General features: G+C 57.0%; 1 protein-coding gene across 17 annotated transcripts in view; it reads left to right on the top strand.

Moving 5' to 3' along the window:
- Positions 1-14,602, top strand: part of LOC105473807 (histone deacetylase 4) — a 354,143-nt gene that overhangs the window by 292,163 nt on the left and 47,378 nt on the right. For 15 of the 17 annotated variants that reach the window (XM_071073705.1, XM_011727858.2, XM_011727860.3 and 12 more), the window contains 2 exons: positions 2,322-2,442; positions 10,066-10,112. In XM_071073705.1, the coding sequence (XP_070929806.1) occupies positions 2,322-2,442; positions 10,066-10,112 (168 nt within the window). The remainder of the gene's footprint in view (positions 1-2,321; positions 2,443-10,065; positions 10,113-14,602) is intronic. The other 2 variants (XM_071073702.1, XM_071073701.1) reach the window with 1 other exon arrangement.

Genomic DNA, 14,602 nt, shown 5'->3' with positions numbered 1-14,602 from the left:
CTGGAAGTCAGATGTCACAGAGACCAGGGTCACAACTGGGGTTTGCACCCTGCCCCAAGCCTGTTTTCTGTGAGGAACAAAGACTCCTCCTGTTTTATCCCAGGCATTAAAGGGAGATGGAAATGACGAGGTCGGCCTCCCAAGAAAGTGGGAAGGGGCCACCATCACCACCGCTCCGAGAGCGGCTCTGGAAAAGCCTCTCAAGTGCTGCCACGCAGGCTGAGCCATCTCAGTGTCGTGGGCCTGCAGCCTGAGCCGCCGCGGTGTCGCAGGGCTTTTGGGGCTTTGATTCTGTGTCTTTTCTGTCCCCATTTCTTGTGTTTGTAGGCAGGGGGCTCTTCTACTTTTCTTCTTTGCCTTATTCTAACATCACCTTTAATTTGTGAATTTAATTTGTGGTCTAACGTCAAGTCTCTCTTGCTGCAGTTCAGGCTCTCATCCAGTGGGTCGCTTTTGAGTGAGGAGGACACGCATGGCTGCCGGGGCCCTGCCGTTCTTTCACCTGAAGTCCACACTGCATGACCTGCCCCTTAGCACCACAGGGCACAACCCTGGTCCCCTACAGGGGCCTTCCCAAGCGTGGGCTGCCCAGGCCTGTCTGTCCAGAGGGAACTTGGCCCTGGCCACAGCTGCCTATGCCTGTGCACACATGGGGGCTTCCGGAAATCATTGGAAATGAGAAGCCCCAGCCGGGGCGTGGTGGCTCACTCCTGTAACACCAGCACTTTGGGAGGCCGTGGCGGGCAGATCACCTGAGGTCAGGAGTTCAAGACCAGCCTGGTCAACATGGTGAAACTCCATGTCTGCTGAAAATACAAAAATTAGCCAGGCGTGGTGGCAGGCACCTGTAATCCCATCTACTCAGGAGGCTGAGGCAGGAGAATCGCTTGAACCCGGGAGATGGAGGTTGTAGTGAGTCAACATTGCACCACTGCACTCCAGCCTGGGCGACAAGAGCGAACTCCGTCTCAAAAAAAATAAAATAAAATAAATTAGAAGCCCCCGCAGCTGCCCGGGGCCCCAACTGCACCCTGACCCCTACCCAGGGAGTGCGTCCCTCCTGCCTGGCTTTCCAGGGACACTCGGCTTATGTCCCCAGAGTAGAAGCAGCGCTAGGTCGTGGTGGGACCGTAGAGTCGTTTTTTACCATTGGAAGCCGTGTCACATGTTGTCTTTGTTAAACCAGGGACCTTCATAGAGAAAGCCCGGTTTTGTGAAATTGTTGTTCATGAAGAGCGAACCTGCAGACCAGCCTCCCCTGCCCAGGGCACCTGCCCTCTGGAGGTCCCTCCCCTGTGGGCAGGGGCTGAGCTCTCCTGGCTCCACCCCTTCTTTCTCCGCCCTGCATGGACAGGACTCCCAGGTGCACTGCGTCCTGCAGGAAGGCTGTGTGCTATGGCTCCTGGTGGCCTGAGAGGAGCCCCAGGTGCTGGGCTGGCGTAGAGAGCCCCCGAGCTTCGCCCGCCCCAAGTCTCACACACAGGGTGGGCAGCGAGGCCTGCAGGAGCTCAGTGGATGCCGGGGCAGGGCTGCGGTCGGGAGGCAGAGAACAGATCCTGCTCCGGCCTGAGGGAAGCAGGTGATGGCCACAACCGGGGCCACCTGTGTGGCATCTGACTCATCCTGTGGTGGCCTAACCCTCTAAGAGCCATTTCCATGTGAAATGTGAACTCAAATCTCATGTCCGAAGCCATCGTCCCCTTTAAAAGGCTAAATGAATGTAGCTCAACTGAAGAACTCTCATTTTCCTGTGACTTTCTGGAGAAAATCTGAATTAGCCCAGGGATCTCGATCTGAGGAATTTCCAAACCACAGAGAGACGCAGCCGGACGCCAGCAAGCCATGCAGGGCAGATGCCAGACCCTGGCGGCTGTGGCCCCAGGCGGTCCAAGGAAGGCTGCTTCATCCTGGGGCTCAGAGACTCCGGGAGCACAGCTGGGGTTTCCCTTGAACGTGAGGGAAGCGCGGCAGCTCACCTCTATTTTAAGACCAGACCCTGGCAGTTGGAAAGCAAAGTAATAATTTGATGCCAAGTCATTTGTGCGACAGTGAAGGGTAATGCGTTGAAGGCTGGAATTATCTTTTAAAATGTTTTTTCAAAGCTATAATTAAGTGTAAGCCCTCTAAAATATTTCTTAAATATTTTAAAATATCATGTTGGGTGATGTTGCTTCTTATTTTGCAATAACCAAATAACGTGCTTGTTTGTGTATCAAATTAAGTTTCCTTGTGGGCAGTGGTTTCAGTTGGAGTTTCTGTCTGTGGAACTGAAGCAGCAGCTTCTGCAGAACGTATGAGTGTCCTCTCGCCTGTCCCCACAGTGCATCCGCGGACGCAAGGCCACCCTGGAGGAGCTGCAGACGGTGCACTCGGAAGCCCACACCCTCCTGTATGGCACAAATCCCCTCAACCGGCAGAAACTGGACAGTAAGAAACTTCTAGGTATTTCAGGACCTTCCTTTCCTCCCATATTGGGTTTGAAGTCCCCTGAGGTTGTGTTTCCAGCTCTCAGCCCCTGTGTCTGGGGTGCCTGTGGGTGTCGCCTGCCAGGTTATAAGGTAAAGGGCCTGGAAGGGAACCTTTCACCCCCTGTTCACAAGCCACTAGTTGTTGATGAATGTGCCAGGTAGCAGGTGTGTTTGTGTAAAAACTGGGCTGAGAGCCGCTGGTTTAGAAGCATCTTGAATCCCAGGGTTTCGGTTCGAGAGGCTTATTAGGAACACTCCCAGCGCGCTGCCTGCCCTGCCCTGCACTCCACTCTAAGGCCCATCAGGGCAAGACCAAGAGGAGACGCAGGAGTATCCACCACTTAGGGGTGAAAGGCTGCTGGTGTCTTAGCTCTGGCTGAAAGCACCTGCAAATGTGGTGGAGGGGAATTTTGGCCTCATGGAGAGAACTTTCTAATGGGCATCCTCTGCCCGGGAAACTGGTGAGAAGCTTTCTACAGGGATCTTCAGCAGAGGCAGGTGAACTCCCAGCCAGCTCCATGGGGATCCCAGAGTTCCCAGGGCAGAGAACCCAGACCCTGGGACCGGGGGCTTCCAGCGCACAGAACCCAGACCCGGGACCGGGGGCTTCCAGGGCACAGAACCCAGACCCAGGGCCGGGGGCTTCCAGGGCACAGAACCCAGACCCGGGACCGGGGGCTTCCAGGGCACAGAACCCAGACCCGGGGCCGGCGGCTTCCAGCGCACAGAACCCAGACCCGGGACCGGGGGCTTCCAGGACACAGAACCCAGACCCGGGGCCGGGGGCTTCCAGCGCACAGAACCCAGACCTGGGGCCGGGGGCTTCCAGGACACAGAACCCAGACCCGGGGCCGGGGGCTTCCAGCGCACAGAACCCAGACCCGGGGCCGGGGGCTTCCAGGACACAGAACCCAGACCTGGGGCCGGGGGCTTCCAGGACACAGAACCCAGACCCGGGGCCGGGGGCTTCCAGGGCACAGAACATGGACCCAGAGCCGGGGACTCCCAGGACATAGAACCCAGAACTGGGGCCAGGGGCTCCCAGAACACAGAACCCAGACCTGGGGCCAGGGGCTCCCAGGACATAGAACCCAGACCCGGGGCCAGGGGCTCCCAGGGCTGTCTTTGTTCCTCGATAACGTCCTTCCCTGCCTCCCAGCCACCGTGAACCAGGACAGTCACTGCCCACTGGTTTTCTTCCCCATCTTTTGTGCCTTTGCCCGTATGCTCTTCCCCGAGCGGGACCCTAGGAAGGCAGGGGGGGAGAACTAGGAACCATGAACGCAGGGGTTGCAAGGGCAAGGAGAGGGTGGGCTGTGCCTGGCTCGTTGACTGCGTTTGGTGGGGCACACATCGCGGGAGGTATCCTCCATGCCAGGCCTGTGCCCAGCAGACTCAGCCTTACAGAGACCTGCACGCCTAGTCCTTCATGTGTTCTCTCATTCGCTCACTCACGCCTTTACCCGCTCGCCGAGGGCACCTTCCGTACTGGATGCCCTGTAGGTACCGACGGGGTCACAGACCATGGAGCCAGTGGGGCCGTGAGGACATGCATGGGCTCTGGCCTGGGGTGGCAGTCATGCTGCTTCCGGAGTCCCCCCTGCCCTGTGGTATGGAAGCTTCTAAAAGGACAGAAGCCTTAAGTTTAGGGAAAGTGGGAAGGGAGTGAACAGCAGTAGGAAGCAGGTGGGCCGGGATGTGGCTGAGCAGGTTCATGAGGTGGGTCCTGAGCTAGCGCCGGGGACAAGGGCCACCAACCCACCCCACAGACCACAACAGCTCAGGGTCAGCAACTGCAGAAACAATGGACTCAGGGAGGTGCTCAGTCAAGGGCCTGGGCCAGAGCTGGTGGAAAGGCCTCTGGGCCCCGCCTCCCTACACAGCTGCTTCGCCTGCTGCTGCTCTAGAAGGGGTACAACAGGGGCTTCCTGGACTGGGGACAGCTGCTGTAGATGAGGGCATGGATGCCAAGCCCCCACCCCTCCCCACTGGGCTGCCAGCAAGCTGACCTTTACCCTCCGAGCAGAAGACAGGAGGCCCCTCTGTGGATTTGACCCGCCCCAAAAAAGCTGACATCAGGGTTTCCAACAAATAGCCCCTGAGATCCCTTATACTGGTGCTCATGGTTAATCACCCCCTGTGTGCCCAGAGCTTCCACCTAGTAAGTGTTGGCACTTCCCCCTTAGGAGAGGACAACCAAGGAGGACCCAGGGCCCGAAGAACGGCTCGGTAGGGGCCGTGCAGGGGAAGGCGGCTGGGGGCAGACAGTGCAGGGCGCTAACCCAGCTGCCATTAGCGCCCTCAGAGAGAAGATGCTGCGTCCACATGACGTGGACAAGTTCAGTGGAAAAGGGGAAAGCACAGGACGTTCAGAGAAGACAAAAATTAAACACCTGACTGCAGAAAAAGAAAATCCTCAGACCGGAAGATATGGTGATGTCATCTCCCAGAAACCAGAGAAAACCGTGACAGCGCTGGGCAACTGGGAAGTGAGGTGATGGAGAAGAAGGCCAGAGCTTACTCCACTGTGCAGGGTCCAAACAGCAGGAGTCCCAGGGAAGGCAGAGGCCAGGAGGAGGTATCTGTGGAATTCAGAAGGCCCCAGGCCAAAGGCGGGGCTGCAAGGACCCACCAGGGGTAAGAAAGACCCTCTTAGGAAGAACCAGCAGAGCCTCAAAATGCAGGGACAGAGGTGAGAGCCAGGGCGCTAGAGACAGTCAGGGCACCTGCGGACTCCACAGGGCCTGTGGCCATGCCAGTTCTAAGGGCGCGTCATTGCCCTCCTGAAGTCTGTGTCCTGCAAAACTGCCGGGTGAGGAGGAAGGTGGCACAGAGCCATTCCAGGCATGCAAGGGCCAGAGCTTTCACCTTCCAGCTCTTCTTTCTCAGGAAGCCACCAGAGGACATGCTGTCCTAGGGCAAAAGAACACTGGGAGGCCCATCATGGAGGCCGGCCTGTACTGGATGGTCTGTGAGAGGGTGGTGGCCAGGAAGCCTGAGATCGCCCTGCAGAGAGTGAAACTGATGCAGCTACTCCCGAGGAAGGGGCACGTGCTCCTTGGGGAGAAGATGGCGCATGGATGGTGGAGTACCTAGCAGAGGCAGGGAGCACCGCTGGTGCCAGGGAAGGGAGCCCTAAAGGGCGAGGGCGGTGTGGACGGCGGAGAGGGCAGGCAGCCTTGTGTCCGGGAGCTGGGTGGGCAAAGGCTGGGAATCGAGGCACTGAGGCTGGAGTGTGCCGTCCCTCAGGATTCTCCAGTCCTTAACAGGCAACGTCACTGCCTCCCCGTGTGGCACCTCAGCTTCTGGCCGGGTTCTCCAGCACGGGAGAGGCTGCCTGCGGGCCCCATGAGGGAACAAGACCTTTGCCTCGATGTTGCCGGGGCTGCCACAGCAGGGGCTTTCCGTAGGTGTGGGAGTTGCTGGGTGGCCTCAAGGCATCAGCTTATCAGGCTGTGTCCTGCACATGCAGCTCCGTGCACCCACCTCCACGCCTTTCAGAATGGCGGCTGCTCCTGACACCTTCATCCGTTTTCAAAGGACCAGCTGTCGGTCCATCCCCTGCCACCTTCAGTCTTCCAAACCTGTGGAATTCATTGGGCGGAGGATGGAGGCAGGACCAGCTCCACCAGCAGGAGGATGAAGGCAGGCTTAGCTCCACCACCTTGCTTAGGTTTCTAAGCTAGTTTCAAACAAAGTTTAAGAGAGATGATCAAAAAGGAAAGCAGAAAGTTGGAGGTGTGGCATCCTTGGTGAGAAAGTCATGGACCGAGCGAGCTTGGAGCTCTCTTTCCTGCGATTGCTGGTTACCCAATGGGCCCCTGGTCCTCAGTTCACAGCCCGCATTAGGCCCTTGAAGACCCCTTTTTGATTGCTGGTTTCTTTATTGAAGTATCTGCAGCATCCCTTTGCCCCGTTTCTGTCCTCTGAAGGTAACCCTTCTAGCCAGCTTCTTTTGTTTACAGGAAGGTTGATCATTCTATTTCCTGCTCTTTCCTGCAAAGCTTTGTGCTTTAAAATCTGTTCACATTCCTATGAGGATACCTCCCCCATTACCTTCGTACAACTCGAGATCGATTTTTGAATTTCCGATGATTGTCCTAACCCAGAAACTTCATTATCATCAGTCTAAGTATTTCAGACATGGTAATAGCTGATGATTATCTGGAGTTTTGCTAACATAGCCCTAATGAGGTGTTTAAACACTACTGTGTGATTTTTTCTTTCCTCTTTTAATGGAATCCACAAGCCGCTAAGCCGTGTGCAAGGGCCTTCATATGTCCTTTCTGATGTGGTGAGACACCACACATCAGGCTTGGCTGAATTGGATCATGAGCCTGAGGCAGGCTGGCCGCTGCCATACATGTCACTGAAAGTCATGTGGCTCATCGGCTCATGTCAGCTGGCAGGGCGCTGCATCCAGGCAGAGCTGGGTCCCTGGCGAGTGGACACCGGTGATGCTCAGGGCAGGGTGCGGCGGGAAAATGACTTGGCACAGCGAGGGCCTCCTCCCAGCCAGGGAGCGGGAGCAGCGGCGAGAGGACGGCTGGAGCCTTCCCTTCCCTACCCCAGGCACAGAACACCTGTCTGCCAGCCTGCGGTAAACAGACAAGTAGTAAGCCTGGTCGTTTGCAGAGCTTCGGGCCCTGTCACTAGGCTGGAACATTTCGTGGCCTGGGCTTGGTGATTGTGACTTCAAACCACAAGAGGCTGCTGGGCTCCTCACAACTGTCACCAAAACTCTGCCTGTTGCTCCATTCCTATACACGTGCATTTGGATGCATGATCGTCTGCTTTTTCTCTGTTGTTTTGGTCTTTGCTGGATAATGAGCAAACTCAAAACAGTTGGTGACTTGTGGTTTTAATGTGGGCATGGTTGGCTATGATTTCAAAGAGATTCAGTCTCTTGCAGATACCTGGACACGTCTGTCTACTGTGAATTCGTAGAGCTGAGCGCGTGCATTATTTGGAAAACGAGCTCCCTAGTTTCTGGCAGTGTCTTTCCCATGTGTTGGAGTAGTCAGTGTTGGAAGGTGGCCCACGGAGCCACTACCAGCCCCAGCTACTCAGCCACTCACCAAGGCCATGACCGCCCTTCCGAGGCAGCACCCGCCCACTGTGGTGAGGTTGGCATTAAGTGACGCCACTACAGATGACGGGCAGTGAGCAGGGCAGCAGGTGGCTTGGCACCCTGGCACCCATGCCCTCCTCCTTTTTCAGTCTCATTCCACCTGCCCATCAGCTCTCTCGCCCACCACATCCCGCCAGCTCCTGCCCAGCCCCATCGCTTCTCAAAGGGGTCAGGCATGCAGGCCGCTTCCCCACGTGGTCAACCTCACGTCCACTATTTGCTGCCACCAAGGCACAGAGGAGAGCAGGGCCAACATGCCTGTGGGGATGAGGGCTGGCTCTCATGAGACTCAGGTGAGAAGTGTTAGCTGATGTCCCACGTCCCACACTAACATGTGGACACAGGAACCAGGGTCAGGAGCCACGAGCCAGGCAGTGGCGGGTCCGTGAGCCATGGACGCGGAGGAAGTAGGGCCGGGACAATGCCCAGGAAGGGGAGGCATGCTGGTGCTGGTGCTGGTGCTGCTGCCCGCAGTGGGCGTGAGGGCCCAGACCCAGAGGCTGAGTTGTTGTGCCTGCTGAGCGCTGCAGGGAGAGCCAGGGCTGACCAAAGCCCCTGCTGGCTCAGTGCCTTGTACGGCCTAGGCAGGGAGGAGGGACGAGGTGGGCACAGACCCTGCCCTCAGAGCCAGGCCAGGTGGAGAGGAGCACGGGCTTCCTCTGACGCAGACTGGCCCCTCCCAGCACGAAGGGCTTTGTCTGGAAAACGTCACAGCATCTGCATGGCGCCTGCGCCCCACAGCTGGCCGGGCCTTCCTAGCAGGTGGGGGCCGGGCCTCTCCTTCCTTTGCCTGGGGGGCTCGGGAGCCTCTGAACCCCTTCTGAAAGCAGCTGCAGCTGCTGCCCCCTGCCTCCTGCCTTCTGCCCTGCTCCCTGTTGGCGTGGCAGCCTCCCAGCCCCGGGACGTGGACATGCCCATTCTACAAGCCTCTGGCCTTGATGCAGATCTGCCACCTCCACAGAGTGGCGAGAGCCTGGGTCAGCTCTGCAGGTCGGGCCTCACACTAGGGCCTGGCTGTGGCCGTCTGTGGACATGTGGGCATCGGTAGGGGGTGCGGGTGTCCGTGGGGAGTGTATGTGTCCATAGGGGTGGGGATGGGGGGCGGGCATCCATAGGGAGGGTGCAGTCATCTGTGGTGGTGTGATAGGGGTGCAGGCATCTGTGGTGGTGTGATAGGGGTGCAGTCATCTGGGGGGGGTCCGGGCATCTGTGGGGGGTGCGGGCGTCTGTGGGCTAAGGCAGGCAGGCCTCTGTTTCGCTTCTCGTCTGTGCCAGCCACTCCCCTGCGGCTTGGGGCCATCGCGGTTGCTCCCCAGCCAGGCATGCTGTGCCCCGAGGAAGGGTTCCTCTCATGCACACCCAGCTCACCAGGCCGGCAAGCCCTCCAGGCAAGAGGCAGGCAGGCCCTGATGGACCCACGGCCAACTCCTTCCTATGGCCCCCGGCAGCCGACCCTAGAAGCACACAGAGTTGGGGCTGCTGTTCTGGAGTAGGCTGAGAATGGGAGAGGAGCCCCACAGTGGGGGGCACAGCCCAGCTGAGGCCAGAAAGCGGGGTCCTACACTGGATAAAGGAGCCTGTTACATCCAGCCAGTCTCCCTGGAGCATGTGAAATGCCACCCCAGCTCCAGCCCAGGAAGGGGCCTGGGGCTGCGGAGAGCAAGGGGTTGGGGCCCAGGCAGCCGCTAAGAATGGCAGGCCCCGCCCCTGGTTAGTGGGGGTCTCTCGTCCTCCACAGATGGGTTTTAAGCTGGTGACATGCTTTCAGCCAGCACTGGGGTCAAACAGGAAAAAGACAGCACCCCTGTCCTGGGAGCACTTTCACTGCTGGAGCAGGCGTGGGCGCCAGAGCAGTGGGGTGAGGGTTTCGAGGGCCCCGATTTCCATGGGAGGAGGCCTGGCGTGCAGCTGCGATGTCCTTGGAGCGCTCAGTCAGCTGTACGTTTTCCGCCTGTGTCGCAGGGAGGGGCTGTCACCGCATACGTTCCCGAGGATCTCAGGGTCTGAGAGTCCTCATCACCCATGTTTAATCCGGGACCTATCCTGTTTGCCGTGGGAGGGGGCTGCTAGACAAGCCCTAGGAGCTCACTGAGGAGCCAGGCTCGGGGTCCTGGAGCAGGAGTTGCTGTTAGATACAGACGGGCAGGGGCTGCAGGCAAATGCTCGCCAGGGATACCTCATGCTCCCCAGTGGCTTAATGCCTCTCCTGGGCCCCTGACGGGCTGATGCCACAACAATTTGGGGTGTCCCCACCAGGATCTGTGACCCAGCTCAGCCCTCACAGGAGCCAAGGCACCTCGAAGGGCCAGACGCTGACCCCGCAGCAGGGCCACAGGGTGTCACATGGGGGAGCAGTGGCCCCTCGGTGTCCCACAAATGCCCAAGCACCACTGAAGACCCCGGAGTGCTCCCAGGGCCTCGGCCTCATGCCCTTGGCCTCTCTGACTGTCTCCCTCCCCCCTACAGGCTCGCTCGCCTCCGTGTTCGTCCGGCTCCCCTGCGGTGGTGTTGGGGTAAGTGTTCCTTTAATGTGTAAATAATGTCCTGTTTCTTCTCGAGTCCCAGTGGTCACAGAAATCGCAGCCTTGCTTCCCTCAAAGTGAATAATTGCTGCCAGGTGTTTTCCACACACAGGGCCTGGCGGGCAGGGGCTGCCCATGTGCGGCTTCAAAGGCCGTGTGAGCCGAGAGCGTTTTGATCGCCGACTCGGGCACCTTTCTCTGGGGAAGGTCGTCTGGTGCTTGCGGCTGGGGCTCTGGGGTGCAGCGGCTCTTGCTTTAAGAAACAGGATCCTGTGTGCAGCCAGTGTCTCATCCCCTTCTAAGTCTGCAGCAGTAATCTGCTCACAGCAGGCCACGAGTATGGTGTGGGTAGAATGCATGCTGCTTTATTCTGTACCCAGTTTCCACTCGAAGCTACAGGCAGGGCTCCCAGTGCAGTGACCGTGATACTCATGGGCCAAGTGGAGTCTGTAGGGCTGCTTGCTGGGCTGTGCTGGCTTCTGCGAGCTGATCATACGGACCTGGCCTGGGCATATGAATCACTGGGCTGTGCCGGCTTCTACGAGCTGATGATATGGACCTGGCCTGGGTGCATGGGTTCGCAAGGACTTTCCAGTCTGGGCATCTGCCCATCCGTCCACACAGGAAGGGTCAGGTCTTGCAATCAAATTTCTCAATAACAGAAGGGTTCTCCCCTGGCCCCTGACCTCCTTGATGCAGCCTGGGCAGGGGTGGCAACAGCGAGGGCGGCCATGAGAAGCTGAGGCAGAGCCTCCGAGCAGATCTGGGCCATCATGGTCCTGCAGCGCCACGAATCACCGCAGACCGTTACAGGCAGGGAGGATGGGAGCTAGTGTACAGCAGGAGCCGCTGCAGCCGACAGAGTGCGGTGTGTGTGTAATCACAGATCGCAGGGTGAAGCTCAAGGTCTGGATTCTGTTATGGAAATGAAACAAAATTGTTTTCTTCCTGAGTTTTTATAAAAATCACTGCTTTGAAAATTATCCCGTCAGAAAGAGAATAAATGGCATTTATTCATACCACCACCAAGCCCTCCTAGAGTTATTTTATTTTGTATTGTAAATAGGCTGCAATCTCTTAATTTGGGGCAAGTTTTTGGCCAGACTTGAAAAGAATTGAATTTGCACTGCCCTGCAGCCAGCACGCCTGTGCAAGGAAGAATTTATCATTTGCAAATGAAAGCTAAGTGCAGACTCAGAGCTGAGGGGGTGAGCCCAGCAGCCCCTCCCAAGTGTTAAATCCAGATCTGAGGCACAGCAGATGAGAGCTGCACCCTCACATCTGGGCACAGACAGGCACTCGTGCGCAGATGCTGATGGAAAAGCTCTCCACGTGGACGTGAGCAGGGAGGGCAGAGAGGGTAGCCTGTTGGCATGGGCAGGGAACAGTGTGGGCCGTGGGGCGTCCTCAGGTGCAGCCATCGGCAGGATGCGTTTTCTTCCCACTGTTTTCTAAAAGGAAGAAGACAGACAGGAGGCCTGTGCAGGCCTCTGCCCTGGCTGTGGGGTGCACTTGCTGTCGCTGGCACAGATGCAACTCTCCTGAGCCTCATGTCTCCAGATCTGTGAGGGGCCAGCCTCTTGGGGTGTCAGGAGGAGCAAAGTGGACCTCAGGAGCCACAGTGTGGGCGCACGGGAGGTGCTCTTGTCAGGGAGGGCAGAGCGGGTGAGCAGAGCTGGCCGCCTTTCCCAAAAGCAGCTGCAAACTCTGCTGGAGACAGAGCAGTGGGGCTTGGAACACCGAAAACTCACCCTTCCTCAACGCTGGGAAATGTGGGCTGTAAAGTGCTTTGACCTCTTTTTCAAACCAGATCAACTTCTGCATTGTTCCTCTCCAGTGACCACAAGTTTCAACTAAGTGAGGAGCTGGTGTCCTTGCTCGGCCTCGCCCGGCACAGTCCCGGCCTCCTCTTGTGCGCCCGGCTCCCCACGGCTCCTCTGAGCTTCCCAAAGGCCTCCCAGCCCTGCCAGCCCTCGGTGTGTCCGTTCTAGACTCCATAGGATTCTCCATGGGAACCTTTCTCCATGTTTCCCCCCGCCATTTTCCTGTCTTTATTGTGAAAGAGAAAGAAAGAGAGAAAGAGAAGAAAGAGGAGAGGAGGGGAGGGGAGGGGAGAGGAGAGGAGGAGAGAGGAAAAAAGAAAGCGAGAGAGAGAAGGAAAGAAAAGAAAAAAAGAAACTAAACGAAATGCAGAGTGAGCCATTTGCTCCTTCCTGCATTAGTAGTTGCGGCCGCCTGCCCTGAACCAGGCTGTTGCTCAGCGGTAGCGCTGCACGCCTGAGCCAGGCTCCCTGCAAGAGCCCTGGAGCTCCTGGAACTCCGGGCTGGTCCCTGGGAGCTGGAGCCGTGGTCCTGAGGCAGATGAAGGAGGGTCTCTTGAGTTCTCTGGGGACTGGGGTCCTGCAGTTTGGCTGGGGCTCTGTCCTTCACTCTGTGCAAGACATTCCAGAAGCTTCTGAACCCCAGGATCCCACGGGAGGGGGCACAGACACAGGCACCTGGTAGACCGAGCAGCTCCTTCGCACCCCAGGTGTGCAGAATCCCCAGAAGACGCTTCAGAACATGGGAATATTCCACCCTCCGCTCCCTGCAGTGTTGGCTGATCCTAACGCCCAGCTCATTGTATGTTGGAGAGAAACCATCTCTGGGTACTGTCCCCACAGGGGCAGCCTCAGGGCCTGTCCTGCCTGGGACCTCCCCTGGCTGACACAGAGCCGCTGGCAGAACCTTGCCCTGCCCAGCTCTCACTCCTGGAATGTCACCTTGGATTTTTTTTTTTCCTCTTTGCAGACAGAGCTTCAGTCTGTTACCCAGACTGGAGTGCAGTGGTGCGTTCATGGCTAACTGCAGCCTCGACATCCTGGGCTCAAGTGATCTTCCCGCCTCAGCGTCCTGAGTTGTGGGGACTACAGGCCCAGGCCACCACATCTGGCTAATTTTTTATTTTTTTATTTTTTGCAGAGACGGGGTCTCACTATGTTGCCCAGGCTGGTCTCTAACTCCTGGCCTCAAGTGATCCTCCCACCTCGGCCTCCCAAAGTGTTGGTATTATAGACATGAGCTGCCACACCCCTGCCACCTTTAATTTTAATGAATTGATTCTCCAGCTGAAGTCATCAACCCAGAATAGTCCTACTTATGTGGCTGCTTCCATGAAAAACAATATGGCATTGCTTAGAGGAGAAGCCATTCATTGCAGGTTAAAGATTAAAGGAGGGTCAGTGAAGTAGAGTTAATTTGACATGGGGAAACCATTTAAAGAATGTAGAAGTTTGGTCATTGAAAAGAAAACCGTCACTGAATATGCTTCAGGAAATGTCTTCAGCCCCTTGAAAACGCATTTTAACTCACCTTGCTTTGATGACGAAGCTTTAAGACAGCTTGGAAAGAAATCCTCCCTCCCCACATAGTGAGCGGTGTCTGTCAAGTGGCAAGTCTGCCTGGTGGTGGACAGGAGCCCTCGCGGGCCTGGTCTGGGGAAGGGAGAGGCGGGGTGGACACGCCTGGCTCCTGCTGAGGATCCCCACGGCCCTCGGCGCTCAGAGGGGCTCGGTTTGAGAAGGAGGCGCCCTGCAATGGACCTGCAGTCGACCTGGTCAGCAACGTGTTGAAGATGAGCAACTCTGATGATGCAGCTTCTAAGACCTCCACCGGGCTGGGCACACCCAAGTCCCCGGTGTGTTACCCCACAGCGTCTTGCAGGCAAAGGACACACTTGGGGACAGCTGCTGGGGTGCCCTGGGGCCAGCCCAAGGGCTGTGTATTTCATCTTAATGCCTCCCTCCCCTGGCCAGACTCCCATAGGAGACTGCTTTGTGCAGAACTGGCTGTCCAGGTCTCTGTTGACTTTCCTCCCGAAGTAAGCCAGGGCTGTAAGAAATTTCTAGTGTGCCTAAATAAATAAATGAGCCAACACACAATTGGGGGTTGTTGACATGTTTGTGTGAAACACGTTTTCTGTCTGAAGTGGGAAAGGCCAGCGGGCTGACTTGCTGGTGCCTGGGCAGAGCCGTGTGCCATCAGCAGGGCAGGGTGCCTGGGCAGAGCCATGTGCCATCAGCAGGGCAGAGCAGGGCAGCCTTCCTCACTCGCCCACACTCCCAGTCCCGCTTAACTACACTGGTCCACATGTGGAGCTTCCAGTTAAACTCGGCACAGGAGAAGGTCACAGTTGGAAGAGACTGGTCCTGATTCCCCTGACATTTCATTTTGCTGCTAATTGTTAGACAGGTTAACTATCCCTTATCTGAAATGCTTGGGGCCAGAAGTATTTCAGAGTTTGATGTTTTTCAGATTTTGGAATATTTGCATTATACTTACCAGTTCAGTATCCCTAATCCAAAAATCTGAAATCCAAAATGCTCCAGAGTGCATTTTCTTTGAGCATCACATAGGCACTCAAAAATTATTTTTTCGTTTTTGGAGACAGAGCCTCACTGTGTTACCCAGACTGGAGTGCAGTGGTGCATTCATGGTGCACT

This window comes from Macaca nemestrina, chromosome 11 (assembly GCF_043159975.1).
Source record: "Macaca nemestrina isolate mMacNem1 chromosome 11, mMacNem.hap1, whole genome shotgun sequence".
NCBI classification, from domain to species: Eukaryota; Metazoa; Chordata; class Mammalia; order Primates; family Cercopithecidae; genus Macaca; species Macaca nemestrina.
Note: the sequence above shows the minus strand (reverse complement) of the source record. Positions and strands in the feature narration are given on the sequence as shown.